Below are 21,531 nucleotides of genomic sequence, written 5' to 3'. Positions count from 1 at the left end.
CTGACTGCCTGGCCTACTTTTCTGGCTCTCTTGGAAACTGGATCCAGCCAGAACCTGTGGGTAACCTCCCTGCCTGAATCTAGCCATCAGTCACCACATGCTCCCCCACTAGCTGCACATTCTTTCACAGACCATTAGCTGCATGTGCGAGTATAATGTTGTTACTGTTTGGGAGATGTTTGCTGGCTCCAACAGGAAATCAGTCCTTCCCTTGTTTACCTAAACTGCTGTGCCAAAATATAATGCTCCCTCTGCCTAATGAAGGAGATGAGGGAGTTGAAAAGAGAGAAGGTAGAGGAGAAGGAAGAAAGCATGTCTTTGTATTCATAGAGTGTACCCCAGAGCATGTCGCTTTTTACTCTCTAAGGAGGGGGTGGCACTCATGATATGGGGAGGGGGGAGCAAGAGTGGGACACACTATTGTAAATCTGCATCCATTTATTTAGACTTTGCAGCCTCAGTTATAAAAGTTTACAGTCCCTGGACTTGACCTTCTTGCCGCCTACCCTTCATCCCTTAACCTTTCTAACCCATGTTTCAGCACTGAGCCTGGGGAGGGAATTGGGAAGCAGACAGTAGGCTGATATCTGATCAGAGAAATGTAGTGGGGCTGTTGTGTGCCCGGTGCAGCCTGGTCATCAGCTCAGTGGGAGTGAAAGGAGTGAAATTGGTGCACTGGGAACTGCAAAGAATCACAGTCAGCCTTGTCTTTGTAACAGTCAATAGTGAAAAACCTTTATTGGCACTGGGCTGTCAGACCTGTAAGGATCATCTTTTAAGTGTGTCTAAGTGGAGAAAAGATTAAGAATCATGTCCAAGAATACCCTGGGATTTTATACTACCTGAGCAAAAGCATATTGTAGCTACATCAAGAAGGGATGGTGGCCTTTCCTAGATTTAGTCTTTAACTAAATTAAATGTTCCCTCATAGTCTCCTCTCCCCCACTCTACAAGACCTGTCTTCTTATTCCTACAGAGATGAGTGGCTTATTTGACTGATGCTCTTTCCATTGCAAAAACGTATTCAATGCAAAGTTCACTTCAGAAACTTGGTTGAGACCTGAAATTTAGGCCAGTCCTGAGATGCACAGTGATCTTGAGGGGGACATTTTGTTGCCTGCCCAGATTTATGGCACATAGTTTTTCCTTGGCAGACTTTCTGCTTTTTTTCTTTTATCGCTCTGCAGGAAGGCCTTGTCTGGTCACTTCTGCAAATCTTGCCCCTTCTCAAGCACTCAGCAACTGGTAGTCTTGGCCCATCAGGAGATAAGGGGATGCCTGAGGCCCACGCTTCCAGGGATATTAGAAACACCCATATGTACAGTAGGATAAAGGTAAGGGCCCTAAGGAACAGACAGAGTGGGCAGGTGAGTTCTAAATGAGGACAGATCAAGCAAGGCAATGAATTCACAAACTTCTCTGCCAGTTGTGACATTGACACAAATTGTGTTGCTTTGATCTGCTTGCAGAGAGCTAACCCCACCTCCTGTGTATTGCCCCTGTCTTCTACTCCTCCAAGACATGTGCAAAGCACTATTTAAGGTGGGGGACTGGACCATAGTCCATCCCCAAGGAACTGATTGCTCCTGACCCAGGAACTCGGGGCCAAAATCCAAGAAAGATTGGGTCTCCTTATGCAAGAAGAGCTTAGCTGCACAAAGCCTGGAGAGTCATCGTCCATAGACCGAAGGCCCTTAGGGGACAGCCTAGAGCCATCCCAAGGGAGCAGTACCATCCTGGTTTGGTGATCTTGCCATCAAAAGGCTTCCTGAGCAATTCTTGGCGCCCCTTGGCACTGGCCCATTTCCCTCTGAGTCAGGGTTCTGTGAAGGGCACGGCTCCAATAAGCTGAGGTATCTGGTGTGTGGGCAGCAGCTGGCAATGTGCAGTGATGGCTTCAGATGAGGTTGTTCCTCAGACGCTGCTCCTGCTCCAGGGAGAGCTCTGCATTGGCTCGGTATGAATCCCCTGTGGGCCAAAGGAAAATAGGTAAGTGACCAACCCACCACAGTCTCATCCTTCCCCTGACAGCTTCACAAACACACAGACATTCTGCTGACCTCATGCTTTACATCAGGTTGGTCCTGGGCACAGACCCCAATTCATTCTATAGAAACAGACCCTGACAGGTGTGTGGTTTCAGGGACATTGGGATAAATAGGCTATTAGATGGAAACAGTTGTGCTGGTTACTCTCCTTTGCCCCCTCCAGATTCAGTCTCTACCCTGATTTGTCCTCTCTGTGCCCTAGAGAACTGACCCCTACATTGCCTCACCCTGGATCTCATCCTCTGGTTTCTGGTTGATTTAGGTCAGTGGAAAGCAACAGCCAGGGATTGAGGGGGTGGAAGGAGAGAAGGGGGGTATTTCTTCCCTTGTTCTGGCAGCGATGGTCTACTGTAACTCCCGGCCAGGTTCTCCCTCATCCACAGCTCTAGCTTTCATCTGGCTCCAGGATACCCTCTCCCCTTCAAGCCTAAAGGTGGATAGTTTTCCACTCTTGCTTATCCCTGGATGTCTCAATGCCCCTTGTTTCCTTAGTCTTACTCGAACCTCTATAAATAGTCTGTTTATTAAATAACTTCAACTCTCATTCAAGCATGCTGTCTCTTCTGCAGGGACACTGATCAGAACGGCATTGTTTTTCTTTCCTTCCTCACTGTCCTGTGCCTTGCAGCCTGCTGCCAGCATTATGGAGGATCTCCATATGCACAGCGTCAGATTGCAATTCCTGATTCCTCTCACACTCCTGTCTCATTGAATGGCTGCGAAGTTGACTCAGTCACACATATGCAAACCTTAGCTAGTTCGTCTTCCTCTTCTCATTGTCTTCCATCTGTTATCAGAGTTATCTTTTGAAACGTAAGTCTGATGTTTTTGCCCCCTTGACTATAATTTATTAATGGTTCCCAGAAGTCCACTGGATAAAGTCTATTGTATTAGCAGGAACCATCACAAACCTCTGCAGTCAACCTTAGTGGGTTTGAAGTACAATAGAGAAAGATTCTGAGGTGGTGATATCCTCACTGTCTTACAGATAAAAAGTGGTTGGAGTTGAATTTGGACTCAGAGAAGCCTTTTATAAGCCAAATCCTATGCTCTTCCTCCTACTCCTCCCTTCCTTGACTTCTGTCCCTCCTTTGAAACCCAGCTCAAACATCACTTCCTTTGGGTTGTTGCTTTCTGTCTCTGCTTGTTCAACATTTAGTTCATACCAGTTTGGGGTACTCAGTAGTATTGGGGTTATCCATTTGCATGTCTGCTTGCCCTATTTGACAACTGTGCATCTCCTATATATGTTTCTAGTGCCTGCCTGAGTGTTCAACATAGACAGAGGTCTTAGTAAATGTTTGTTAACTGAATGGACAAGTCTGTCCCACCCCACATACTACAAGTGTGGATGTGAACACACACAGCCCATAGCAAATACAACCTTTTTAAAACTTTAAGATGGAATTGCTCCCTTTCTTCATAGACAAGTAGAGCAACCACCTCCTTACTCTGCCCCCACTGGATCATTGCTTCCTCTTTTGTCTGATACTGCCAATCCCACAACTGCCCTGCGCCCTGTTGTGCATGGTCCCTTTTTGGCAAGCAGTGATCACAGCTGGAGGCAGATCTGAGGGACTTCTACTTTTGCCTGTGAGATAGCTTACGATGGAGGCAACTAATAAAGACCATATGAAAGGGAGGGAAAAATAATGAACTGGAATAGGGAAATCCTGACATGGCTTGAGTAACAGGAAAGACTCTAGGACAGATGGAAACCCGTTTACAATCCAAACAGCCTTAGGACAAAGGGATATAGAAAGAAGTAGCTATTGGGTGAGGCTTGATAGTCTGATTAGTTTGTTCTGCAAATCTTCCTGTGAGGACGTCAAATTCAGCTCTGTTCCACATCTAGCCTTTTACACACACCTTCAAGTCACACAGTACATTTGGAGTCTTCCAGCTCCCCAAGCCCATAGAGGGCTGGTCCCCTAGTGGCTCGCAGTTACCTGTGTGGCAGTTGTGCAGCCAGACCTGGTGCCCATTATATTTGCAGCGGCATTGCATCATGTTGTTGGAGAAATCAGACTCTGCCACCTCGTATTTGGGGTTCACAACCACCTGGAGCGAGAGGAGGGGACAGCTGAAAACTGGTGATTTGACTCCTGAGCTGCTAGTGACTGGAATAATCCTTTACATTTTGTGTAGTTCTACAAAGCATGTTTATGTTCTTTAATTAATCCTCACAGCCACCCCAGGAGGTAGACATGAATGTCCCTATTTTACAGATGGGGAATGAAAAGTCACGACTGAGAAGCTGTGACTGCCTGTTGAATCAGGACTCAAACCCAGACGCTCCGGATCCTAAGTCAGTGTTCTTTCCCCTGTAGCACACACAGCCCCTTCGAGGGCCAGACCTGTGGGAGACCTTGACCTTATGATACTCTTTTTTACCTCAGGGAAGCTTTTGGAACATCTGGAGGAACTGACTTCCTGTGGGGAGTCCCATGAGCCCCCTTACCTGAAAAATGTAGTCCCCGGGCCCCACGTCTGTGATATCCACCCACTGGCAGTCAATGTCATGCCGGTAGGTGTCCCAGCAGCCGACGGTCACTCCCTGTTCTCCAAAGTTGGCACATGCGTAGCGCCGCTGCAGTCCTGTAAGGAAGGGTACTGCGTCATTGAGGAACTGGTTTAGGCATTTGGGACTACGCACTCTGCTAGGTCTTTCACATACTTTATTACATAGTCTCACACCAGCCTTACCAAGCAGGTCATACATGCAGTCAGATTAACCTGCCTCAGTATCAGCCAGAGATCCAGCACTGCAACAAACCTCATCTGTGACAGAGGTTCTTCCTTTGGATGCTCTAGTCCAGTGGTTCTCAACCTTCTGGCCCTTTAAATACAGTTCCTCGTGTTGTGACCCAACCATAAAATTATTTTCGTTGCTACTTCATAACTGTAATGTTGCTACTGTTATGAATCGTAATGTAAATATCTGATATGCAGGATGGCCTTAGGCGACCCCTGTGAAAGGGTCGTTCGACCGGTCTCGACCCACAGGTTGAGAACCGCTGCTCTAATGGAAAGCCTTGTTGGCCTAGGAAATGTGGTTGGAAGATTCCAGCTCTACTGAGCTACATTTGTCCCTCCGTCCATCCAGCCCTCAGGAGCCAGTGTTTACCATGCCTTTTCCTAAGGGCTAGGAATTGTGGGTATGCAAATAGGAATCAGATAATCCATGCCCTCAAAGAATTTAGCAGAGATGAGACAGGCCTGCAACTATTATCTGAAATAGGAAAGTGTTAAGTATTTTTTTTTAAATATATTTTATTGATTTTTTACAGAGAGGAAGGGAGAGAGATAGAGAGTTAGAAACATCGATGAGAGAGAAACATCGACCAGCTGCCTCCTGCACATCTCCCACTGGGGATGTGCCCGCAACCCAGGTACATGCCCTTGACCGGAATCGAACCTGGGACCCTTCAGTCCGCAGGCCGACGCTCTATCCACTGAGCCAAACCGGTTTCGGCAGTGTTAAGTATTTTAAAGCTGGTACAAAGTGTGGGGTGGGAATGCAGAGGAAGTAGAGACCTTCCACCTAAGATTTCAGAAGGTAGGGAATCGATCATTTTGAAATGCCTTGCGTGCTGACAGTTGCCAAGCCAGAGTCCCCAGGTGCCAGGGGCTATTGAGCAGGGCAGAGGGGAACCTGACCCCAGGAAGGGTGATGACTATAACAGGAAGCGGATATGCTGACAGGAAGCCACATACCTGCAGGGCAATTTGTGTCCTCCAGACAGAAGCTGGCCTTGTGCCCCTCAGCCACCTTGGAGCCATTGAGAGTGAGTAGGTCATAGTGGGTGAAGACCTCAATGCTGTGGTAATGCCTGCGGAAGGGGCAGAGCTGTCAGTCTAGCAGCAACAGAAGAGGGTCCTCTCGGGAGAAGTTGGCAGGGAAGATTGAGGACTAGGCCCCATCATTACCCAGAGGAGAATGTTATAATAGCAGGGCAGTGCCCTTCTCCCAAACCCGAGATTAGTGACATATGGCCTACCTTCTTGGCTCCCCTGCCCAGCAGCAAGGCACAGCTGCCCCATTACCTAGGGTCTTACCCAGGTGAGAAGTGAAGGCTCTGCCCTGGTAGCCTCCACAGGCCAGGCCTGGCTTCAAGGCCTGATCGGGAGGTGGAAGGAAGGGGCACTTCTAGGGGTCTAGCCTAGGAGCTGAGCTGCTGAGAGGGTGCTTACTGTGCTCCCTGTCAGCCTGGGAAATTGCTACCATTGTTTCCAATCCAGTCCTAATGACAGCTCTCCACGCTGTAAGGAAGGGAGCTTATTATCTCACAAGGCCAAGTCCGAGTGGTTGCCCATTCCTCTCAGCGTTCCCCACCCACGGCCGTGTCCTGAAGAAAAAAGCCACTTTTCCATTCTCCTTTGTCACAGGCATTGTCTCTCCTCCTGTCTGGGCTGGGGACTCCTGATAGGAAAGAATGCTCATTGTCTCCTTTTAGCTCTTCTTTGGGGACCTTGCTTTGCTGCTGCAGAAACCAGCAAGCTTTTCCTGCAGAGCCAGCATCCTGAATGGGATGTCTATTTTGGGTCTGCAGGTTTCTAGGAGTCCCCACTTCACATGGCTTTTAAAGACAAGGCCTCAGGGCCCACATAGAAAAATTGTCCAATATCATCCTAACAGAGACCAGCCTTGGTGGCAGTAATGGCTCTGTTGGATGTTACTGTGGGAAATGGACCCCATGAGCACCATCAACATGGGCACATCCAGGGCCGGCGAGAGCAATGGAGAGGGTGAGCTGATGTTGCTGGGATTCCCTATCGCCTCCTGAAGGCAAGGTCAGTAAGGCCTCTAGGAAGGAGGCTCTTACCCAGAGCGCGCACCCCTCCCAGGAAAGTGTGCCTGAGGCCAGGCAGGTTTGGCCCCTGGCCCCTGCTCTTTGTCCCTGTAGAGTCATGGCACGGGCGGTCACTAACATGTGGCACTGGTGCCAAATCCAGCTGTGGCGGCCTGTCTTGGGACGGAAGTCAGCCCGGCCCAGGTTGAAGATCTGTGAGGAGAAGCGCAACAGGCGCCGGTGTCCGTAGGGCCAGTCCATGTGGTCAGCAGACTTGGAGAGGCAGTTCTCTTCGTGGGCGCAGTAGAGCTGGCTGAGTGGGCGGTCCTCCAAGTAGGCCGTCTCCTGCACTAGCTGGGCGTTCATCACAAGGTCTGGAGCACCTGGACCGCAGAGGGCATGTGGGGATGCACAGGTTGGAAGGCAGCTGTTTGGGCTCCCTTGGTAGGCTTGCCCCCAGACTAAGCTCTTTTGGGGACCCCAGAGGGTAGGGTGGTTTAGGAGTCAGGAGATGTGAGTTCTAGTCAAAAGAAACAATCTATTGCCCTAACCCTGGAGGCAGTTACAGTGTCAAGGTTAAGCTTGCTGGCTTTGGGACCAGGCCGCCTAGGTTCATGTCTTGGCTTAATTTCTGGCTACACCATTAACTAGCTCTGTGAATTGCTTAACCTTTTTGTCTCTCATGTTCCTCATCTGGAAGACGAGGATAATAATAGTGATATTAATGCAATAATACCTGTAAGGTGCTTAGGTCATTGGGCTGCGATAGGCATGTAATTGATGTAAGCTAGCATTTCTTTTGTAAAATGCTTCTCAGCCTGTCTGCCTTTGTGTCGCTTAGCTCCGATAACCTCTCAGTAAGCGCTGCTTGGTGACCTCCGCTCAGTCACTCTCTCTGGGACTCAGTTCCTTCAGTGTAAGGGTTGGGAGAGGGGAAGGGGGGCAATTGGGAGGGTTAATCTCCAAGCCTGCTCCTGATCTACCATTCTGGTTCATTCTGCTGCAGTTCCTAGGCCTGTGCCTTCTCCACAATCTCTGTTCTAACCTGATCACTCGCATGGGTGTTCATACCAGGGCATCCTATGCGTTCCCCTCTGAGGCATCATGGCCATTTCTGGTGCTTTTCTGTGCATAAAAGTTCAACGTGCTGGAGCCTGTGTCTTGATAAACTGCTCAGTGCCTCTCCCGCTCCCTTCCTGCCACAGCGGCTCTTACCCTCCTGGGAAGCCACATGCCTCCTCTCATTGCTGTCCCCCGCGTGTGACAACACAGATGTGGAGATCCACAGCTGTTGCCATGTAACATCAAGAGAGAAAAGTTGCCTGTTCTCAATGCTTGTCGTGCAAAAACAGGGTTCCAGTTCAGATTTTCGGCAGAGGCATCATATGGGGAGCCTGTGCGCTGACTACCCTGCGATGGAAACGCCCTGAGGGTGGGAGTGGGGAAACGGCTGGGTGGCTATATGATGCCTGTGCTAGCACTAAAAATGCACTGGAAATTCCTGGGGTATGTTTTGGAGAGAGCCAGGGTGTGTCCCAAAGGAAAGAGAGAGAGAGCTTTCAGAGAGAATGAGAAGAGAGAGTAAAGGAAAGAAAGAAATGAGAAAAATCACAGAGGACGAATAGGGTGGCCACAGAGGCAGCAGGAGGCTGTGCTAAGCTGTTGTGAAGCTTCAAGTGTGTTCAGGAGCAGAGCTCCCATTCCCAGGAAGGGGAGTGAGTGGGGAGCAGGCCCCCAATGTGCCGTGAGCCTTGGTGTAGGCTCACCCCGGTGTCCCATCACCCTGCAGGGCAGGGTGTGCTGTTAGGCCCAGTGTTCTTCCAGGTTCACTGGACAGAGAAAGCCCTAAAGCTCACTGACAAGGTTAAGGATGTCTTGGCATTGAAGCCTGGTTGGGAAGAAGGTCAAGAGGCCACTCGGGTTGGTGCCAGCCTCTAGCCTTTGGACTAGATATACGTAGTTATCTTGGCACAGACCTGGTCGGCAGATGTCATACAGATGCTGCTGCCCCCGGAATCAGTGCGTGGGACAGACTGATGCCTGAGAACGGCCTTGGCCTGTAGCCTTTTGGATGAATCCCAGAGCTCAGGAGAATACACAGGGAGTCTGAGGCCCACATGTCCGCACACTTATGTACCCTCCACAACAGCTTTCAAACTTTTCCCTTACTACAAACTGCAGTAAGAAATATATTTCATGCCATTAGTACACATATACATAATTCAAAGAAAAAATACTGCCCTTACTAAATGTAACTCATTCTGTTGTTTTCTATTCTGTTTCTTTTTCTTTTTTAACTGTTAGTCATGATATGAACATTGGAAAAACACTGTTGTATATCCTTATATTTTCACACATTCTCTGTTTTAATTCTCACAATGACTCCATGGAATGGGCTGGGCAGAGTTGGCCACCCTGTGTGAACTGAGTTGGCCACACACAGCTGATAACTGGCAGAGCTGGTACTCCAAGTCCAGCCCTCCTCCCACTCCCACCCTGCTGACCTGGAGCTGGGACCTACCTTGATAGCACCCAGCCTCAGAGCCGTCCCTGAGGGAGGGAGGTGTAGGCTTGCTTTGGGGGGAGCCAGGCCTGCCTGCCCCACGGCCCCATGGGCCCTCTCGTTACTCACTGTCTGTGCAGGAGACTCCCGCTGAGCCGCGCCCCGTGCTGTGGGGGCAGTGCACTGGTCCGTGCCTTTGACACTGCTGCAGGGCCAGCTCTGTGCCTGAGCAGCGCACCCCGCTCATCACCACTTCTTCGGCCCCCGCTGTCCCCTGCCAGTACCAGGTGTCCTAAGAAAACAGCCAGCATCACCCAGTCAGGGTTGAGAGGTACCTTTGGAGTCATCTGACTCCCATCTATGGCTTGGACCTGTCAGAACACCCCCACCATGCTGTGCCCAGCCTCAGCCTGGAAACCTTTAGTGATGGAGCAGTCCATGCCACTTTGGACCCCTCTGATAATAGCCATTTCTTCCATGTAGTGAGGCAGAAATACATTGTTTGCAGCTTCCACATCCCATGGCCCTGCTCCCATCCCTCTCCCACCTGGCAGCCCTCAGCTCTTTGAAGAGGAGGGTCCTGTTCCCTTCCTGCCCGCCCAGGCGGCCTGTCCCAGTTCCCAGCCCCAGATGGTCTGCTGTGCTCAGGGTTGGCCCTGGTTTGCCAGGTGAGGTGTGCCCAGCATGCCCGGTAGCCAGCACAGTGCAGTTGAAGAGGTTTGCCTATCGCAGTTAAAGCCTCTTGACTTTGTTGCCTGGATACCTTTTGACTCTGTCCACTTGTTTCTACCAGGACTGCCACTTGCCTGGTCCAGCCAGCATCATTTCTCACCTGGGCTACGGTAACACTGTTTCCTGAGCATGTTTCCCTGCAGTCACATTAGTCCCTACCCCAACTGTCTGCCGAAGAGCAAGGAAGAAATCTTTAAAAAATATGCACTGCAGGCTTTGAATGGTCTTGCCCCTGCCTCCTCCACCCTCACACTTCACATCATTCGCCCTTACTAGCCACACCCCGGTCCCTGATTTCCGCTGCAGAGTGGAGCTTCCTCTGGCCACAGGACTTTGCATGGGCTGTTTATTCCTCTCCAGCTCGTCTGCCTAACTTCTGTTTGTCTTTCTGCAGACACAATCATGTGCCTGTTGTGTAAACGTTGTATTAATGACTGTCTCCCTCCCTGGGCTGACTGCTCTCTGAGGAAGGATCTGTCTTCACCACAGCATCCCCAGCACCCAGCACTACATTGGCCCACTTTCACTCAGTAATTAATTGTTGAATGAATGAATGAATGAATGGTTAGTAGCTTTAGCACAGGAAGTTTGGGAGCAAGACAGGGACCTACCTTAATAGCATGGCTGGCAAAACCCAGGCCGAGCTGTCGGCAGGTCACCATGGCTTCGGTGAGCCCCCAGTGGTCACTGCACACGGTCCCCCAGCGTCGGACCCCATTCACCTCCACCTGCACCTCCACCACACCCTCCTCGGGGTTGCGCCCGCCAGCCAAGCGCACCTGCAATGGTCAGAGGTGTGTGAGAAGCAGGGTGGCCTCAGGAGGGGGAGCTCGGGATTCGCAGGCCAGCTCGCTGTGCTGCCCTGACATGACACTTCCCTCTCTGGGTTCGCCCTAATGTCCCTGTCTGCTCGAGAAATATGACTCAAGTGCCTGTTCCTGGGGCTCCTTTTCCAGTACTTGCCCTCCTCCTATCTGAATCAGCATTAATGGCGACTCGCCAATTGCTGAGGATTTCTTATCAACCGTCCCATTCACAGTGACCCTGTGAGACAGTTACCCATTTTACAGAAGAGAGAACCAAGGTCAGAGACTCAGAGACTTGCCCATCGTCCACATTAGCATGACAGTGAACTCTGATCATCCTCGAAGCCTCCCAGTGCCACTCCCCAGCTGACAGCCCTGCAGCCCTCCGCCCTCTGCACCTTTCACCTCAACTTTACAGGGATCCAGAGAGAGTGTAATGGGAAGGGACAGCCACCTAGAGTTCCTGCTGTCCTGAGGGGCTGTGGGCCAGGCCAGGGCAGACTTGGGAGAGACAAGGCTCTCTAGGCTGGCTCCCAGGCAAGGCCAGCTGGGCCCAAAGCAGAAGCACTAGCTGCCTCTTGCAAACCCCTCCCCCTGGCTCCATGCGGCGTCCTGGGGCTATCTCAGGGCGTCCCCAGTCCTCAGCCTGAGGCCATGCCCAGGCCTGAGCTCACCTGATTCTGGAAGCCCATGTTTGGGACATTGCACCTGACAGCAGCATCATTCTCATGTTGACAACCATTAGGGGACCCGTCCAGGGAGGGGCATTCACTGAGGGTCCGCTCAGATCCCTTGCAGCGCACCTCACTCATGTGGATGAGCCCCAGCCCTACAGAGGGAGGGAGAGAAATGCCACTGAGGCTCCATCTCTGCAGCCCCACAGCTGTGGCTTCCCCACCACAGGGGGGGGGGGGTTTCTGTCCTGGGCCCGGGCACCCCAGGACCACCAAGGAATGGACCAGTAGCACATCCAGGCCCCTCCCCCCACCCCAGACCTCCTCGCTCACCTTGGCCCATCTGGGCCCCAAAGAGGACCTCCCGAGCAGAGCCGAAGCCAAGCTGGCGGCACAGGACGCTGGCGGAGATGAGGTTCCACCCGTGGTCACAGACTGTACCCCACTGGCGGTTCTTGAGCACTTCCACCCGGCCCTCGCCCACCTGGGCCCCGGAGCGGAGGCGCACCCTTGGCTCCTGCTGGGCAAAAACCAGCTTCAGGGAGGGCGAAGGAGGAGGGACGGGCTGAGCCACTGTGGGGATGGGCTGAGCCACTGTGGGCGCCCGGGCCGGGCCCTATAAGCTGGGCAGAGACACTGACTCTGCCCATCACTATTACCGTGAATAAGCTGTTTTTCTCAACCTCCCTAAGAGCCACCACGATATGACAGTAAGAACAAAGTCCAGCTCTAAGGAAAGAGCCTTAGGAGTGAGTCCCTGCGCTTCACAACCCTGCCACCTGGTCACCAGGCCAGTCCCTGCCTCGCGCCAGCCTCTGCTTCTGTGTCCTTTGGGGCCGAACTAGATCAACGCTTCCCAAAGGGATCCGTGGAGTGGTTTTAGAGACATGCAGGGACACGGCATTAATTAAACTGTCTCACCGAGTAGGGAAGCTATTTCCGTTGTGATTCTCTGCCCCTCCTTCCTTTCATCCGGAGACCACCTCCTGGGTGCTGCCCTGCCCTGTCTGTACCACCTCACCAGCACTTGCTCGTTGCTTTTTATAACAAAGGGCCAGGCTCAGGTTCAATATGGGATATAGCTACAATGTAATTACTGTTTTTATGGTTACCTTCTATTCATAGCAGGTGATGTCAGTCTTCCATTTATGGTAGGGTTATAAACGGTCCCTTTTAAATACATCCAGGGTACCACCACTCTGTGCACCGATACCTCCTTGATAGGGGATAGGGGCCGCTGTCCCTCCTCCTGCCTGTCCTGGACTTCTCACCCGTCCTTCCCAAAGGCAGGGTGCTGCTGAGAGGGACCTGTGCCTCCCTGCCGGGTGCAGGCACCCGGGACCCACCTCTGCCCGGGACTCCTTGCGTCCAGGCTTGGCCTTCAGAGGGCGGAAGCGGGGCCCTGCCACACAGCTGACCACAGCGTGCATGCCACCCAGGCAGGCCGGCCGCGGCTTGCCCCGAGCTGGCGCCACCTGCACCTGGCAGCTGGCTATGTGGGGCTCCGTCCCCAGGCAGTTGACCCGGTGGATCCAGAAGGAATTCTTCTGGGCCAAGCTCTTCAGCCTGGAAGACAGGGAGACTGCGGGTGGGGGAGGGGTTGAGGGAAGCTCAGGACTCAGGAAGGCAAGGCATTGGGGAGGGGGGAGGGGAGGGAGGCCCTTCCTGCCACACCCCTCTGCCACCCTTCCCCAAGGGTACACTCCTCACCTAAACCTGGGATCCCTCATCTTCGAATCCCAGACTTTCCTGGAGGAGAGAAAACAGTGGGGAGAGGAGTGGGTGCAGAAGTCCTACCCGTCACCCTGGCTCCTCCCAGTTGTCCCTGAGTCTGCACCTGAGACTTCACAGTTTGAAAACTCGCCCACAGGTCCTATTTCAGCGCTGAGCTTTCACAGCAGCCCTGAGAGGCGACCACCTCACAGATATCAATGACCTCCATTTCACAGGGAAGGAAAGCAGGGCCCAGCACGCTCTCTTGACGTATCAATCCCAACGTGGGGTCTCTGTTGCACTGGGCATCCCCGGGGCAGGCAGCTCCCAGCTCGCCTTTTTCCCATGCCAATTGGAGGGGCGCCTTTAGGAAGCACCCTGAAAAAAGGGACCCAGGGAAGAGGTCCTCTGGGGACAGGTGGAGGTTGAAGGCCTTGCTGGTGGCAGCTGCCCACCCAGAGGCTATAATCAGCGCTGCCCTCCTCATGGGTGGTAAGCAAGTCAGCCAGGCCCAGATGTGCAATTACTAGGTGGGGAGTCAGGGGCCCCCATGTCAGTCACCCCCAAGGCTGGAATCGAGTGGGTCTTCAGGACCAGGGTCATCTAAGTCAGAGTCACGGGACAGAGCGACTACAAGTGGTTGGGTGACTCAGCTGTGCTGACTCAGCTGTGCTGTGGGAGATTCCTCCCCTGAGGAGAAACCGTCTTCACTCCACGGAGCTGGGAGAGCTGCCTGGCCGCAGACGGGCTGATGCAATCCTGTGACAGCCCGTCACGTTTCTGACAGGATTTTATGTCTGTGCTCCACCCCACGCCTTGCTCACACACAACCCAGCTGAGGCCTGGCTTGGATGAGAGTTGAGGAAATTCACTGGGCAAAGTTGAGACAGTTCCTTGCAGGTTGGATAGCTGAGGCTCAGGTGCCCTGCCTAGGCCCCACCGCTAGGTCGGCAGAGCTGAGACCAGAACTCAAGTCTGTCCTTGCGGGCAGCATTGTAAGGCTCTTCAGTAAAGTCTACTTTGTAAATCGGGGACACACTTTTACATCCCATTGTTTTTATGTGGGAGTGTTCTGTGCTATTCTTTGTATCGGTTAGTTTCTGACTGTTTCTAGGCATCTCCCAACGTTCACCCTCACCTTCCTCTTAATTATTCTGTGGGATCCATCACCCAGGAGATCCAGGAACATTCCTCACTTGGGCCTGTTTCCCGCCCAGTCCCCACACCCACTGAATGACCTGCCATAGACACACCCAACCCTGCCAACCTCACGGCCCTCTGCCAGGTCCCACGTGTGTCACTCACACGCACTCACACGTGCCACTGCCCCGCAAGCCCGCCTCCCCCGCACCCTCCCCCAGCTGATCTCCTACCTGTAGTAGTGATTGTTGACAGGTGCCTCACTGGGGAAGCCCAGCATCCCGCACACCACCTTGCTGTTGTTCCTGGTCCAGCCCTGGTCACACACCTGCCGCCAGTGGCCCTCGTACTTCACCTCCACGGCTCCCTCGGTCACCGGGCTCCGCCGCTTGGCACTGGCAAGGATGGGCTTGAGCCGCACCTCCTCCAGCCGCCGGCCCTGCAGGGTGCATGGGCACCGTGGGCCCGGATTCCTGCCTCGCTGAGCCCACTGAAGGTCTTCGTTGGGGGAGTTGGGGCTCAGAGCGCTTAGAGATCACCCCACACAGCCCCCTCACAGGACAGGCCGGGAAACTGAGGCCCAGACAGGGGGAGGCATTTGTCCAAGGCCACGTGGTGAGCATGAGGCAGAACCTTGGTGTGTTTAGGGTCCTTTCCTCACTCTAGAGCAGTGGTTCTCAACCTTCTGGCCCTTTAAATACAGTTCCTCATGTTGTGACCCAACCATAAAATTATTTTCGTTGCTACTTCATAACTGTTATGTTGCTACTGTTATGAATTGTAATGTAAATATCTGATATGCAGGATGGTCTTAGGCGACCCCTGTGAAAGGGTCGTTCGACCGCCAAAGGGGTTGCGACCCACAGGTTGAGAACCGCTGCTCTAGAGGGAAGCAGGCAGGTCTGCACCCTCCCTGGGGTCAGGATGGGAGCTCTTGGAATTGGGGGGCTTCCACCAGGCATAGAAGAGCCTTCCTGCTCCACTAGGGAGATCTGAGGATGGCCAGACCTTGAGACCGCCAACAGGATCCTTTGGCCCAGGAGACCCCCACCTTAGCCCCGGGGTGACTTACACCATGGCGAGCCCCCATCCTGGCCTGTAGCATGTAGTGGGCCAGGCCCTTTGGCAGTGGATGGTAGGAGCCTGGACCTGCCCTGCCTGCTCCTGTTGTTTGACTTGGGCTGTTTTTAGCTCGGGGTTGTTTGTGCCGGGAAGAGGCAGCAATTGTGGCCGGGCCTTGTGGGTGAGGCAGCCCCTTGCCCCCCTGCTGCCTCCCTTATGGGGAGCAGCTTCAGTGATTCCCAGCAGGCCCAGCCTCTGGTTCCCTGGCCTTCCCCGCCCCCGCAAGCTGGGACCCTCTGTCCATGCACCAACAGGAGTCGGGGCCAGGATGCTTCTCAGCCCAGGCGCTGCTCTCTTTCCCCTTCCTCCTCCAGGTTCATTACCAGGAGGCTCCCTGTCCCCTGACCCAATGCTTGGCTCAGGCCAGGGCCTGAAAAGCCTCCTCACCTGGGGCCCAAGGGCATTGGAGACTCTCTCAGAAAGGTAGCCGCGCTGGCGCTGGGGTTGGCACACCACCCCGACGTCCTCTGAGTGGCTGCAGTCACTGACACCCCAGCCATTAGACCCGCACTGGCCCAGGGAGCTTTCTGTGCCCACACAGCGCACATTGTCCAGCCAGATGGGTCCTGGGGGGGGGGGGGGCAGACAGGTGATGCTCAGGGACCAGCACAGAGAGACAGGTCATGAGTTGTGCCTCCTGGAGAGTTATAAACTTTCCTCTTAAACTCTGAGCAGAAAGTGGGGTGGAGAGAGGAGAGGATTTGGTTCTCCTGGGATTTATTTATAACCTGCTTACTGCCTCCTCTTGGCATCAGGTTCTGTAGAATCTTTTTGGAAAATGCCAGATCGGTCTAGTAATTAGATTAACCTGTTCACCCATTCATCCATCAATCTAGTCATGCAACAACATTTGTTAAGCACCCACTGTGTGCCGATCACTATGTTCAAGGAAGTTAGTTGAGGGGCTGTGATCATGGCAATAGTGGTGGCCTCACTGCAAGCAAGAATGGGAGGCTCAGAGCAGGGGGCACTTCAACTGAGGCACTCAGGACAGGCCTCATGGAGGAGGTCATTGGGCTGGGAATTAAAGGACGGGTGGGATTTTTTTTGTAGGAGACTCAGAGAGCCCAGCTCCTGAGAGAAGCCCACTACCATTTCCTTGTCATGTTGCTTGGCAGCTTGTCACTCACCCTCCCCTGGGCCATACTTGGCACTGTGGGCCCAGGTCAGGGCACCCTCAAAGCCCAGCTGGCGGCAGGCTACTGTGGCCTCCTGGAGAGCGAAGTCGTCATCACACACAGTGCCCCACTGGCCCTGGTACAGCACCTCCAGGCGGCCCTCCTCCGGCCTGCTTCCTGGGCCCACCAGCCGCAGCTTCGTGGTACCGGGCGACTGCGACCTGCTGAGAGGGGCCTGGCCCAGGAGCAGGCACAGCAGGAGCAGGGAGAGGGTAGCTGGTGGGGACCACATCATGGTGACTTCACGGACAGCTGAGGTCAAGGCACCTGGGGAATGAGTAAACAGGACAATGATCACCACCTACCTCTGGCCTCAGGCAGAGACAAAACATGGCAGGGCCCCTCCAAGTGTGTGCGTATGTGTGTGTTGCGTGCGTGTGTGTTTGCTGGCACTGACTGAGTCTGGGCTCTGAGGTTAGTCAATTTGGTTCAAAGCCACCATTCGTTAGCCATGTGACCTTGAGTTTAACTTTACCAAGTCTCAAACTCCTCACCTGCAAAGTGGGGATAAGAATTCCTAGCTTGCACTGTTGTTGTGAGTGTTAAATAAAACATTGTATGTAAAGTGCATAGCACAAGCCTACAACATGGTAAGTGCTCAGTAAACAGTTATTCTTGATACAGTTTTATATGTAAACTAGAGGCCTGGTGCACGAATTCATGCACAGGTGGGGTCCCTCGGCCTGGCTGGCAATTGGGGCCGATTGGGCCAGCCGACCAGGAGGAGGGACTGCAGGAGGTTGGCTGTGGGAGTGCACTGACCTCGAGGGGGCAGCTCCTGGGTTGAGCGTCTACCCCCTGGTGGTCAGTGTGCATCATAGCGACCGGTTGTTTGGTCGCTTAGGCTTTTATATATATAGATGAGGAGGTGACTTACCCTTGGAGTCATGGGGGAGATCCCAAGGACCAGAAATATCTACTCCAGGGGAACTGCCCTCACCTGCCTTTTGACATTCTCAATACCCTGGCCACCCTCACCACAAAAGGCACATGGGATGCTGGAGCAGAAAGGGTCATTTGAGGGGAGTCTAGGCCTCTACCACTCATTTGCTGTGTGACTTGGGGATGTCTTTTAAACTCTCTAGGCCCTGATCCTTTATTTTGAAAGTGAGGAGGTTGAACCAATACAGCATGGGGCAAAAGTAGGTTTACAGTTGTTTGTATGGAAAATATACAATAATTAAGAAATAATAATAATAATACAAGAATAAACTGTGTTTCCCATATTCACAACTCTAAATCTACTTTTGCCCCACCCTGTATTGTCTAGTATCTCCTTGAGCTGGGAAGTCTGTGATATCCTTACGCCCTTGCTCTAGGTCCTGCTAGGTGTGTGATTTGTACACGGATTCAACAAACATCTGTGGAATACTTGCTTCAGGCCAACTATTAGGTCAGGTGCTGGGACACTGACGTGAAGATGTCAATGCTACTCCCCGCTCTCATGAAGCCCAGAGAAGAGGAATTAGGGGAGGCTTTCCGAGAAGGGGCAGTTCACCAGGGCCTTATTAGAGGAATGAGTTCTCCCAGATGGGAAAACTCTGCATTCCAGGTACAGAGAACAGAATGGGTAAAGGAGGGGAGAGGAGAAGAGGTGCAAGAGCAGAGTGGGGGACAGGGCAGAGGGACAGGCTGGGCCAGTAGATCAAGGGCCTTGTGTGTCACGAAGGGTTTGTCCTTCATCCCGCAGGAAGTGAGGGATCCTGGAAGGGTTAGGCGGTGACCATCCGCCTAAGGAGGCTGTAAGCAGATGCTCTTTGAGTCCTTAACGGGGATGAGGTTGGGGCTGATCCTCTCTCTCTCATGTGTTAGCAGCCTTGGGCCTGGGACTAGGCTTGGAGAGGAGCATCGAGGAGAAGGTTACAGCGGATTAGAGCTGTCAGTGTCTGCAGCCATCAGTGCCAAAATCCTCCATGGCCAGGCTCTGCTGCGGATGGGGCTGAGGCTGCCTGGAGCGGTGGGTGGAGAAAGTTGGGTTCTTGGTTCCCTGTTCAGGCTTGCACCATAAGAGAGCACGTTCTCGCGGGGGAGGGGGGGGGGCTGCCACTCCGTTCCCCACAGGCTGGTATTTGCTGAGAATCACTCATTTCTTGCTGCCCCCAGCCCCTCTGCCATCAGCTGCCCAGCCTGCTTTGGCCAGCCCAGGACTGGGTAGAGTGGGCTCTAGAACGAAGGTCCACTAAAAAGGGGAAGGGACTTTGTGTTGTGCCCCTGGTGCCCAGAATAGAGCAGGTATGGAGGTGGCACCCAGGAAATATCCGTGGTTGCATGGATTTGAGGTGGCATAGCTCAGCACTCAAGTGTACAGAGGGAGCCAGACTGCCTGGCCTCACAATCCACCTCTGTCCCTTGGTGTCTGGGTGGCCTTGGGCAAGTGGTTTAGTTTCTCAGAGCCACAGTTTCCTCTCTGTAAAATGGGGATAATAATAGCACCTACCACGTGGGATTCTTGCCAAGGTTAAATGAATGAATACATCTTGACCCTTAGGTGAGCAAGCTCTCAACGGACACGTTAACTATTAGTAACAGCAACTATAACAGCTGCTATAGCACCATAGTCTGGTTCCAGCTCCTCTTTGGATAAAGAAGGAATGGAGGCCACATCCTAACTTGACAGCAAGTCCCTGGGACCCTTCTTGCGACATCCTCCAGCTTTGCCTCTTTTCCCTCCGAGCCCAGGTTCTCCTCTCTCCACTTCCCAAAGCCCTGTGTTGCCTCCCTCCCTTTCTCACTGCTGAAGCCTCTTCCTGCCCTGCCCCTCCTGTAATTCCTTTCCAGACCTAAACACTGTTTTCTTCACGTCACTCCCCACTCAGGAGCCTGGGGGGGCGGGGGGCCTCCAGCTGGCTGTCACTGCCTGGGATGTCCCCTTTCCCTCCTCCATCAGCCCTAAGGGGGAGGTAGACAGCTAGGGACTGAGCCAAACTGAAGTCACTGTGGGTAGGGGCCTTCCACAGATGATGAGAGAGGATGGGAAGGTGTTAGGATTCAGTGGTCACCATAAGAGAGCATGTTCTCAAGGGGGGGGGGGGCGGTCTGGCCTGAGAAAGTAGCCTGCTCGCTATCCCAGGAGTCAGGATGCTCCTCACTCTGCCACCAAAGTGTTATGTGACTTGAGTCAGGCGCCTTCCTCTCTCTGAGAGGGGGTGGCACTAGAGGGTCCCCCTCTGTAGGACATGCTCTGATGGGCTGTGGAGTAGGTTGGGCAGGTCTGCCTGTGGCTGATGTCCCACAGCGTCATGGAGGTCTTATTAGAAGCTGTGGACAGTCCTGGACCAACAGGCTCCCTCCGCTCCAAGGGGACGCCCTGGAGGCAGGGATGGGCTCCTGCTGCAGGACCTGGGTGCGAGGCCAGGGCAGCTCCCTTCCATGAGAGCTGCCTGGGGGAGTCAGGTGCAGGGGGCACCCACTTCCCAGCCCTCCTGCCACTGCAGGTCCCGCTGCAGCTCTTGCTCGCACCCAACTTGTCTCCTCACATTCCCCAATGTGTCTGTCCTTCAATTCCCAGCCGCTAAGCCTTGGCTCCCACTGTTCCTTCTACTTGGAGCGGCCTTTCCCTCTACTTCAGCTTGTTAGATTCCTACAACACCCAGCTCAAAAGCTACCCCTCCATTCAGCCCTCCCAGGCCCCACCCTCCGAGCACTTGGTGTGTTTGCTTCCTGCCTCCAAAACCAGTATCCACAGTGTCTCCCATAGCTGGTCCTCCAGGGCCGAGCACAGAAAAGAGGACCAGGCTGAGGAGCCTCCCTTAGCGAAGGAAACAGCCTCACAGGGCGCTCTTTCCCGGGGAAGGAAGAGACAGAGTGAGAGGAAGGCCGGAGTGGGGGTTAACAATAATTATATAACTCAGAAGTACTTATTGAATACTTATCTCCTCTGCAGATGAGAAGATGAGGCCCAGAGAAGCTCAGTAACTTGCCCAGCCAGGTTTCAAACCCAGGCAGCCTATTTCCAGAAGCCAGGCTCATAGCGTGAGGGATGGAGGTTGGAGGAGGAGGGGGAGAAGGATGGGTGGCAGGGAAATGAATGAAATTCCACCCTGTTCCTGGTTGATTTATGACCTGCTGAGGTGTGAGGGCACTGGGGTAGGTGCCAGCACTGAGTGCAAACAAATGACAGACCCAGGACCCTGCCAGCTTGAAGCAGAGAGGCACCTGGTGCAGGTGCTGGGAGGGGACTCGGCACCTGCCCCCCTCGGGAGGACTGGGAATGCCCAGGGGTGCTCAGGAGGTAGCATTGGGGATGCTGCTCTGGTGGACACCAGCCTTGGGATCACACAACCTCTTTGCAAATGGGGTGGGGCTTCCCCTCTCAGTGCTGACACCTTCCCTGGGATCACGGATTATGTGACCTGAAGCAGTGCCAGCAAATGGTCTCTGAGCCCTACCTGTCCGGCCATAGCACCTGGGAGTTGAAGCCCTCAGCCCAGGCTGCATCCCCTGCCCGCCCTTCCCCTTCCCCTCTCCCCCTCCCTAATCAGCCCTGATCTGGTTAGTTGGAGAGCCTGGCTCTGCCCTGCTTTTTAGTCCCCCAAGTCACAGGAGTGACATCTGAACCTGCCTTGCCCCTTCCCCTGCCTCCTCCAGGGTGAGAAGACAGAGATGGTTACATTCAGCGCACTCACAAACAAGACACGCAGGCACCCCGAGGCCAGGGCGGGCCTGGGGCCAAGCTTCCGAACTTGGAGACTTCCATTGGAAGCGAAGGAGACTTCCTTTGGCGAGCGACTGGGAGCTAGGCTGCCTCATCCATGGGATCTCCATCCCTCCCAGCTCAGCCTTCAGGAACCCTCAGAGGTTAGCAGAACCACATAGAGAATGA

The 21,531-nt window shown here is 53.5% G+C and overlaps 1 protein-coding gene across 1 annotated transcript; it reads right to left on the bottom strand.

Moving 5' to 3' along the window:
• Nucleotides 1–704: 704 nt before the first annotated feature.
• On the bottom strand, nucleotides 705–16,971 carry LOXL4 (lysyl oxidase like 4). Its single transcript, XM_006089953.3, has 14 exons — nucleotides 16,662–16,971; nucleotides 15,919–16,097; nucleotides 14,643–14,848; nucleotides 13,267–13,305; nucleotides 12,903–13,122; nucleotides 11,890–12,073; nucleotides 11,557–11,711; nucleotides 10,688–10,855; nucleotides 9,474–9,636; nucleotides 6,981–7,224; nucleotides 5,766–5,881; nucleotides 4,510–4,646; nucleotides 3,998–4,109; nucleotides 705–1,968 (listed from the first exon to the last, which is right to left on the bottom strand). The coding sequence occupies exons 1-14, from the start codon at nucleotides 16,942–16,944 to the stop codon at nucleotides 1,898–1,900; spliced, it is 2,277 nt and encodes a 758-aa protein (XP_006090015.1). The 5' UTR covers nucleotides 16,945–16,971; the 3' UTR covers nucleotides 705–1,897.
• Nucleotides 16,972–21,531: the final 4,560 nt, after the last annotated feature.

Source organism: Myotis lucifugus, unplaced genomic scaffold, assembly GCF_000147115.1.
Source record: "Myotis lucifugus unplaced genomic scaffold, Myoluc2.0 scaffold_66, whole genome shotgun sequence".
NCBI classification, from domain to species: Eukaryota; Metazoa; Chordata; class Mammalia; order Chiroptera; family Vespertilionidae; genus Myotis; species Myotis lucifugus.
Note: the sequence above shows the minus strand (reverse complement) of the source record. Positions and strands in the feature narration are given on the sequence as shown.

What these genes read in the sequence shown, in the direction of transcription:
- LOXL4 (XM_006089953.3), bottom strand. Translation starts at nt 16,944, where the DNA reads ATGATGTGGTCCCCACCAGCTACCCTCTCCCTGCTCCTGCTGTGCCTG. An exon ending in GTCAACAATCACTACTACAG is followed by an intron (nt 13,306 to 14,642) that starts GTAGGAGATCAG and finishes TCTCTCCTCCAG; the next exon opens with GAAAGTCTGGGATTCGAAGA. An exon ending in GCTGCACAACTGCCACACAG is followed by an intron (nt 1,969 to 3,997) that starts GTAACTGCGAGC and finishes TTTGGCCCACAG; the next exon opens with GGGATTCATACCGAGCCAAT.